We start from the raw sequence: 9,332 nt of genomic DNA on the forward strand, positions 1-9,332 counted from the left end.
ATCCCAGCATGATGAAGACATCACAATAAACAGATGAGTGGGATTCTGGGCCAGGTTTGCCTGTGATGGCAAGGTCTTGCACATTGGGGATGACTGGGGAGCAGGTGGTCCCATTGCTCCTCTTTCTGGGTCTTTCCAGGAACTTGATGTATCCTGATTGAGTCCCTGACGCAATGAGCTTGGAAAGTAATGGTTCACTGTTCTTTGTTGTATTTTTTTTTTCCGGTTGACAGCATCCATTTGTAACTTCAGCCAAGCCACCATTCATCCTGGCACAAGTCATCAACTCAGTGAAGAAGATGAATAACCCTAACCCTAAACTCTAAACCTAAAACCTAACCCTAACCTTAAATGCTAACCCAAACCCTAACCCTATCCCTATCTCTATCCCTTACCCTTTCCCTAACCCCAACCCTAAGCCTAAGCCAAAGCCTAAACCTAAACCCAAACCTGAACCTAAGTCTAAGCCTAAACCTAACCCTAAACCTAAGCCTAAGCCTAAGCCTAAGCCTAACCCTAACCCTAACCCTAGGAGACGAGAACATAGCAATCATGTCAAGATGTTATCTCTGTTACCAATTTAGAGTAGGATTGTAGAGTAGGGTTGCTAAAGAGATTTGTCGCATAGAATTATAGATTAGAGTTGTAATTAATAAAGTTTCTGAAACATCAGCTCACTTGGAAGATTCTCCTCCTTCTGACCCCTTCAGAAAATTCAACATTTCCTTCTGAATTACCAATTGTTTTTTATTGGTACTAAGTCACACATATGGCTTTTTTTGTATGGTTTCATAAGCGAGGAGGGCTCTTCTTCATTCATCCTCTCCAGAGCACACTGCCTTTGGAATATGACCCACTGGCTGGTTATGGCACAGCTGTGGTATTTCTAGTTGAGGCAGACAGGGCAATGGCATTTGAAGGCAACACCAAAGGAAGAATGAGGCAGCCCAAACATCTTGTGCAGATGCAGGCCTTCAGCTGTGACTGGAGAGCAATGGGGTTCCTGCCACTTGGATTTGTATCCCTAAATGCAATAATCTCTTTGGCTGGAGGAGAGCCTTGCTCAAGTGAGACAGCAGAAAGATCAGAGAGGGTGCTCGGGAAGGTCTCCTGTGGCGCAGAGCTGTCAGCGCCTGTGAGGTGAGAGCGGGCCCGGCCTTGCCCGGGCTGGAGCCCCAGCAGAGCCCCGGCAGAGGCCGGAGCAGCCTGAGCCCCGGCAGAGGCAGGCTGGAAGGAGGCCCTTGGAGCTGCAAGGGGCAGCAGCCGGGCCCTGGGTGCCTCTTGCTGGGAGCGGGCGAATCCTCCGCTCTCAGAGCCCAGGTGGCAGCTGGCTGCTGCCGAGGGGAAGCGCAGCCGTGCTGGGCACAGCCCGGCCTGGAGGCCATGGCCGTCTGGAGTGTGCCCAGGAGCAGAGAAAGGCCAAGGGCAGCCGCGGGCCGCTGGGCTGGCTGAGGATTCCTCCTCTTCTGCCGGCTGCCCTGCAACTCCTGGCAAAGGCCAGCAGTGTGTGCAGCACTCTGGGCACCGGGGCAGGGAGCCGGGCTGCTCGGCAGGCTGGAGCACAGGGCAGCTCCTTCAGGCCCGGCACTTGTGCCAGGGAAGCGAGGCCAGCGTGAGGCAGGGACAGCTTGGCAGGGCCCATCTGCAGGAGCCAGCGCCTCACGCAGCTCTGGGAGGAAGCGCCTGCAACCCTGCAGTTCTGCACTGAGCCAGAGCAAAGGTGTGAGATGCAGCGTGTTTGGCAGAAATTCAGGCCCACCAGGCAGCCTGCTTTGTGCTCTGTGGTGCACAGCAAGCGCTGTGCAATGCAGCTCTGAGCTGCTGGGAGAGAGGCAGTCGGGGATGTGCCTGAGGTGAGTGAAGGGGTTAGCTGAAAATGGAATTAGGATAATTGAAAAGTGAGCATGAGTCGAGGGGCCAGCTGGGAATAGAATTGGGATAGTAGAAGACTGCATGTTTTAGTTAAGATTTTCAAATGAGGTAAGAAGCTAAGTTAGTAATACAGCTAGCAGAAATCACGCCCCTTAGTTAAAGAGTACCAAATATATTAGGAGCATAAAGTTAGGAGTGACAGGAATAGAGGAAGCAATTGTGAAGAAGCAGAGACAATAGAAATAAGAATAATTGAACAGTTAGGAGAGGCTTGGACCATGAGCAGCAGGTCCAAAGGTCTTGCCAGCTGGCCATGGGAGAAGAGTTCACTATGAGGAAGACGGCTTTATTCCTCCCATACAACCACTCCCTCATATCAAAATCCCACCCACCCAGTTAAGGGAATACAATTGAGCAGCTGTAATAGATATTCAGTTGATAAAAATGCAAAGCCGGCAGGTAATAATTATGTATTATGGGCCCTTAGAAACCTAATGTGAAACCTTTTCTGTAGAAATAGAGCAGGAGTCTGCAACTCCTTGCACGTGTCTTTGGAAACTAGTTCACATGTGTCCAGGGCTGCAATAAATACCCTTCTTTTCTACTATAATTAGTTGAAGAGTCATCTGTTCGTGATTACAGGGTTATGCTGGAGTAGTGAACTGCTTTGCAAGGGAGCAGAAGAGTTTCAGCAGGCAATTTTTGGAAGAGATGGAAGGCTCTTGTGACTGAAGGGAAAGCCATTTGGAATGGAGTAATGATCCCAAAGTACATACAATTGTATCTTTGTGTCTGAATTTAAATCAGAATGATTATCGATAGCTTCATGCAATTTGTCTACAAATTTATCAAAGTCTTCATTCTTTCTTTGACGAATCTGTGCAAAAGACATGGTGTGTAACTTATCTGGAAGTGCAAGGATAGCATTATATGCTGCTTGGCTCATCTGTAAGACTTGATCAATGCTCCTAGCCTGGGCAGCAGCCCAGGGCCCTTTGCCAAGTAACTGTTGTGCTGTTAAACCATACAGAGGATCACCCTGCACTCTAGGTCTTGCTGCTTCTTGAGCACACTTTTCCTCCCAGCTTTTATGAAACATCACCTGCTGATAGGGTGGCATTCTAAGTCTTATTAGGGTATGCACATCAGCTGGAATAAATGTGTTAGATGGAAAAAATATACTGCAGAAGTGACTGTGCAAGTTTGCATTTTCAACCAAATTGTGAAATTGCAGCTCTCAACTTTTCTAAAATCTTCCAGTTGAAAGGTTCTCAAACTCTACTTGCAGCATTAGTTACTACAGAAAAAGCTTCTACATCATTGGAGAGAAAAGTCCCTTCTACACTACCTTCTGCAATAACTTTTTTCTACTTTTGTTTCTCTTTTGTGGAGATAAAGCTCGGCCTCCAATTCCTCAGAAAGCATTAGGGGGACTGTGCTATTTTGGGAAATTGACACTGTTTGCCCCTAGCATTCATCAGATGCTTGACATCAGGCACAAATTCCAACGTCCAAAACGTAGTGTGCATCTATTAGGCTCAGACTGCAAGGATAATGTAGAATTGTGGAATTGCCCTTCGGTTAAATTGGCATCACTTTTTACACCAACATTAGCTTCATCAAAGGCCCTTACATAATTCAAATGATTGGCTTGTTAGACAGGAAAACAAATTAACATTACATCTGCAATACTGAAGGAACTCACCACTGATGTAGGCAGCATACACCACACTGTGTTACAGGATAGGGCTGCTATAGATTTTTTGTTGCTAGCACAAGGAGATGAGCGTGAAGATTTTGAAGGGATGTGTTGCATGAATCTTTTTGACCACTCTGAATCTATTGACAAGAAACTGTCATTGCTTAAGGAGAATATGAAAAAGCTGACAGTTGTTTAGAATTCTTTTGATGAGTGGCTAAAATCCTGGGGAATAACAGGCTGGCTCAAGGACTTAGTATGCTTTGCCATTATGTATTACTGCCTGTATTATGTATTCTTGGCTATGTAATTAATAAATAATTCTAGGTATTATTGTCTTTGTATTCTTTTTTCAATTCTGCTTATAGTGCCTTGCTTACTATGCTGTCTGCAAAAAGTAATTGACCATGCTATTAAATCAGTCTGGCTTGTGCAAAAACAAAAGCAGGGAACTGTTGAAGATATTTTACAGGTTGAGAAGTTTTGGTAAGACAATGGCCATATTCAGCCAATGCACTGAAGCCAGACTGCTTGTAATAATGGACAATGAACACATTCACAAAGAATGAATTATGGACATATTCAGAAATGGGCTCGGTATATCCTTGAAAAAGGTACAAGAAGAGTCATCAGGACTCAGCAAGTTTGTCAGCAAGCTTGGGAAAGTGAGCCATGGGTGGGCCAGACAACCACAGTAAAACACATGAAAAATTAAGTGATCCAATCAGCATTCTATTTTAGACACGTGAACAGCTTGGATTAAGCAATCATGTATTAGCTAGAGACGCAAGGACAATAGAGATTTATTATAAATAGAGTCATTTAAAGAATAATAAATTTAACTTCACTGGATCATATTGGCCATGGTGTGATGTCCATAAACTTCCGCACTCCGCACTTAAGAGTGTGTTGGTGTTGCCCAGGAAATGTACACATCTGGGGAAGTGCCCTTGGAAGAGAGGGGCTTGATTCCTAAGGAAACTGCTTCTCCAGGAGCCCCCAGTGAGACAGATGCAAGTGTCTCCATTTGACTCCCTGTGTTTCCTTCAGTCCTTGAGGCCCCTTGGACTTGGCAGAGGGGCAGGCCAAGGATGTGAAGACAAGCTTTGGCATCTTCCTGGGCCTGTAGAGACCAAGCCAGGCACCTGCGGCAGGGTTTGTTGCCCACCTTTGAGCACAGGTCTGAGACAGATCCTGTTTGTCCAGCCGAGTGCCCCAAAGCTCTCTTGGGGAGCTGTGAATTCAAAGGCCTTGATGCACACATTCATGCCACCTCCCCTCTCTGGTGTGTTTTAACTCTTGGCAAGATGCGTTTGCCTCGTGCTTGCTGGAGGCTGCTCTGCTCCAGAGCCAGCACCGAGCTTGTCTGTCCTGGGCTGGTACCGTGGAGAGTCCTTCCCCGAGCACTGGGCTGGGCTTGGAGTGTCCTGGGCTGTCTTAGACACTTGGGGCAATGGATTTCTTCCAATCAGAGGCACTATGGGTGGGGTGGGGGTAGCCCCAGAGCACTTGGCAGCGTGTGCAAGGGCCCTTGCTGACACGGCACAGCACGGTTACCATGGAATGGAATGGAACAGGACCCTTTGTGACACGTGGTGACATGGGTGCTGGTGGTGACGAGGCAATGCCACTGTGCTTTGGGCATGCAACAGGACAGGAGGTGACAGAGCGGTGCTGTGAGGTGTCCCCGCACAGCCGGCTTGTTGGTTGCTGACCCGGAGCTTTTCCAAGGCATTCCTCCTGTGGCTGGCCTCACGGCCAGACCTCGGGATTCGGTGTCTCGGAGCTTTTCCGAGGCATCTTCCATCCCTGCGGCCAGTGCCCTCGTGGCCAGGCCCGGGGACTTGGTGACCACTGTCGTTCACGAGGAGTCTCCTGTCCTTGTGGCAGGAGCCCTTCGAGAACAGAGTGCAGGACTTGCTATCCTGTAGCCTTCCTGAGGCTTCCCTGTTGCAGGTGCCTGCAAGGCACGACTGCAGCGCTCGCTCACTTGGGCCGTTGCCAAGGCATCTGTCTCGAAGGTGCCCTCGAGTTCAGACAGCGAGATGGCAGGCAGACTGCCCAGCCTGTTCAAGGGGCTTCGAGGGAAGAAAAAAATGGCCCTGCAGCTGCCCCAGCGCAGCATCCTGCAGAGCCACAGCAGTTGCAGCCACTGCAGGACGGTGAGTGGTGGAGCTGGGCCGCAGGGCAGGTGCCTGCAGCCGGTCTGGCCCCATCCCATCCCATCCCATCCCATCCCATCCCATCCCATCCCATCCCGTCCCGTCCCGTCCCGTCCCGTCCCGTCCCGTCCCATCCCATCCCATCCCATCCCATCCCATCCCATCCCATCCCATCCCTGCGGACGTCCCTATGGACAGGATGGCACAGGGGCCGGGGCTGACCCCCAATGGCTGTGCTCCATCCCCCTGGGCTCCCGGGGGCCTGTCCCTGCCTGGGGAGCGCAGGGCTGGGCTGTGCTCTCCGGCCTCTCCCGCAGCCCCTCAGCTCTGGCTGCGCTCGCTCTTTGCCAGATGCAGCCAAGGACCACACTCATGAGCAGGAGCCCACTCGTGGCCATTTCCACCGAGCAGCGCAGGTAACTGCAGCCGTCCCCCCTGGGCAGGGCCTGCTGGCACTGCTTGGCCGAGCCCTGCGCTTGGAGCAGGCCATGGAACGTCCCTCTCTTCCAGCCCTTACTTCTGCTGCATACACTGTGGAGGCTCCTGCGCCTTGGCCGCACAAAGACCGGCGGCACTGGCACCAAGGGCACAGCCCAGCCCGACTCCAGGCCCGGCCACCTGCGGGCAGAGCCTGCTGCCAGTTCAGCGTCCTCGGAGCTCGCAGCAGCCTCTGAGCAGGACACAGCCCAGGGCAGGGCGGAGGCTGACATGGCCCTGACTGAGGGCACGGCCACTACCCACACCCAGGCTCAGGGCAGGCTATACACTCAGGCCATGCCCACCCTGACCAGGACTCCTGCACCCACTCTGGAGGTTTTCCAGAAGGGTGCTGCTTCTCCACAGCAGGTAAGCAGCCTGGGGCCAGGGCTGAAGGCCTCCCAGGATCACGTAGCCCCTCAATCTACGTTCGCTGGACCCCCTTAGCCTTTGAGGCCATCACAGTGGGGTGGGAAGGCAAGCACTTCTTGGGGGAAGCTGGGCAAGTTACTCCCTTGGACAGCACTCCAAGTCTTCCCCAATGCTGCCTCCTCCAGGTGCTAGCCATGGTCAGGGATATTCTCCACAGACTGGCATCCTGTGTCACCGTGGACGCCGGGCTGCAAATGGAGATTCTGAGCCTGATGGAGGAACACCCTGCTCAAGTGGTGATGAGCCTCTTGCGCTGTGCCCCAAAGTGTGACAGGTACGGAGCACAACTGCCTTGAGGGCTTGATGCTCACTGGCCTGTAGGGTCCCTCACCCTGTACAGCCTGTCCAGCGGGCTCTGCCAGACAGGCGGAGAGCTGCGGGAGCCTCGGGTCCCTCTGTTTCCTGAGCCTCTGACATGCTCCCTCCCTGCCCCTCAGGGCACCGGGGCTCTGTCCCCCGGCCCCATGCAGCTGCATGGGGCACGGTGCTGACGCACAGCTCTGCTCCCACAGAGCCGCCGCGCTGATGTGGAGAGCCATGGGCACATCTGGAGTGGCCGCCCAGGAGGTGCTTCCAGCACTGCTCTCTGCCATGGAGGAGCAGCCACCCTACGGCAGCTTCTCCTGCGGGGACAAGGCTGTCTTTGCCCTGGCTGTGAGTTTCTGGAGCTGGCCTTTGCTCGTCCTCCCGGTCGCTTCTCCAGCAGCTCTCCCTGCTCTCCCCCGCCTGCAGCTCCCTGCCTGGGCTGAAAGCTGGCGTAGAGGCAGGCTCAGAGAGAGCAGGCCGCGTGCTCCCCCTGCGTCTCCCCTTGGGCCCTGCCTCATGGACACCCTGGCACTGAGCGCTGCCTCAGGCTGCTTTGTCTCTTGCAGGCAACTCTGGTGCTGTGGAGGATTGCCCCCATGTGCGAGTGGCACTGTGCCATTCTGTTTCATTGTCCCCAACTGTTTGTGGCTCTGTTCTTGCAAATTGTCACCACCACAGAACAGATGCCAGGGGACGTTGAAACCTGGAGATTCTGGAGAGCGTGCCAGGAGGAGCACGGCCTTCCCTGCCACCCCCACAGGTGCCAGTCACCCTGTCCTTCCCACACCCTCATGGCCAGGACCAGCACTCCCAGAGTGACCTGGCCTTGGCTTGGCACACAGGTTTGCAGCGCAGACCATGAAGGCTCTGCTCTCCCACCTGGGCTTTGACAATAAGCTGGTGGCTCTGGAGCACAAGCGTGTCTGGGAGAAGCTGCTCTGTGCCGACACCCAGCACTATGCAGCGGCTCTGCTGGCCAGGTGAGATCCCTTACTCCTGCCACCACCGCCAGCATTTGTGCCCCGTGTCCAGATTGCCCCACACAGTCCCCAGGGCTGTAAGTGAGAAGGCCTTGTCAGCGAGGGAGGGCCGAGCAGACTGGAAAAGGCTGGGAGAGGAGGATGCCCAGCAGCAGCCACCTCCCAAGGGGTCCATGTGCCCTTGCAGAGTGCTGGGGAAAGATCAGACCTATGTGAGTCATTGCTGGGAGAGGTTTGCCCACCCTGGGAGGGCTCAGGGCCTTGGTGCCTTTTTCCCCTGGCAGGGAGATGCGCCATGGCTTGAGCCCCTTGTGTCCCTTCATGGCCTCGCACCTGCTCAGCCTGCTCATGGGGAAGCAGCCCTGCTGGCATCTGCCTGCCCTGGCCTTCTTTGTGGAGGTGAGCCTGATGGCCAGCGCTGCCTGGCTGAGCTGCCTCCCAGCTCTCGGGCCTCTTGTAGCTGCAGCCGCCTGGGACGCTGCCCACGTCTGTGCTGCTGCCTTGGCCCGGCCCTGTGCAGCTCCAGGCTCCTGCCAGCCGGGTCCCTGTCACTGCCCTCCTGTGCCTTTCAGCTCCTGGAGTGCCTGGACCTGAGCAAACACGGTCCCAGTGCCCTGCTGGTGGTATCCAGGCTCCTGCCGAGCCAGTGCAGGCACAGGCTGCGCCTGGCACTCAGAGGCCTTGTGGTGCTCAGCAAGGAGCCCTCGCTGGTGAGAACGGGGCAGTGGCTGAAGCCACGCTGGCAGTGTGGGGCTGGGCAACGCAGACCTCTGGGCTTGGCTGGGCTTTGGCAGCAGAGGCAGCTGCTCCCAGCTCTCCTGCCTCCTGCTTCAGCTGCCCCAGTGCCCCAAGCAGCTGTTGGTGCTGCAGCCATTCACGGCTTCACAGCACAGCCTGGTCTTGCACACAGGGAGGAGGAATACGCGGCCTGTATCAACACCTGGTGCAGCAGCTGGCAGATCCAGATGCAGAGGTGGTCCGGATGAGCCTCTGTGTGCTCACACATATGTTCCGGGACAAAGACCTCCTGCTACCCAGCGTCACCGCCCTGAAGCTGGCTGAGTCCCTCCTGCCACACTTTGAGAATGTAAGGCTCTGTGCCCCCAGCCAAAGGCACTGGACATTGCCTGGAAACTTTGTGCTCTGTGCAGTTCTGAGCCTTTGCCCCAATGGGCCCAAAGCAGTTGTTGCTTAGGACTTTTCCTTTCCTTCCAGGACAACAGCCATGTGCAGCTGCTCTCCATTCAGCTCTTTTGCAAGGTGATGGAGCTGGTAGTGGAAGAGGGGGAAGAGCTTCTCACAACAATCGTGAACCAGAGCCTGCTCCCTCTGTTCTTGCGCTGGCACGATGAGAACCTGCAGGTGGCCGAGGTGAGGTTTTATGGACGCTGCCTCATCCCTGGC

The 9,332-nt window shown here is 54.1% G+C and overlaps 1 protein-coding gene across 1 annotated transcript in view; it reads right to left on the reverse strand.

Moving 5' to 3' along the window:
• LOC131562140 (serine/threonine-protein kinase pim-2-like) overlaps positions 1-6,443 on the reverse strand; it is a 55,377-nt gene extending 48,934 nt beyond the window's left edge. The window contains exon 1 of the mRNA XM_058811709.1: positions 6,104-6,443. Coding sequence (XP_058667692.1) covers positions 6,104-6,443 — 340 coding nt within the window. The remainder of the gene's footprint in view (positions 1-6,103) is intronic.
• Between the last annotated feature and the right edge of the window lie 2,889 nt (positions 6,444-9,332).

Source organism: Ammospiza caudacuta, chromosome 10 (assembly GCF_027887145.1).
Source record: "Ammospiza caudacuta isolate bAmmCau1 chromosome 10, bAmmCau1.pri, whole genome shotgun sequence".
Classification (NCBI taxonomy): domain Eukaryota; kingdom Metazoa; phylum Chordata; class Aves; order Passeriformes; family Passerellidae; genus Ammospiza; species Ammospiza caudacuta.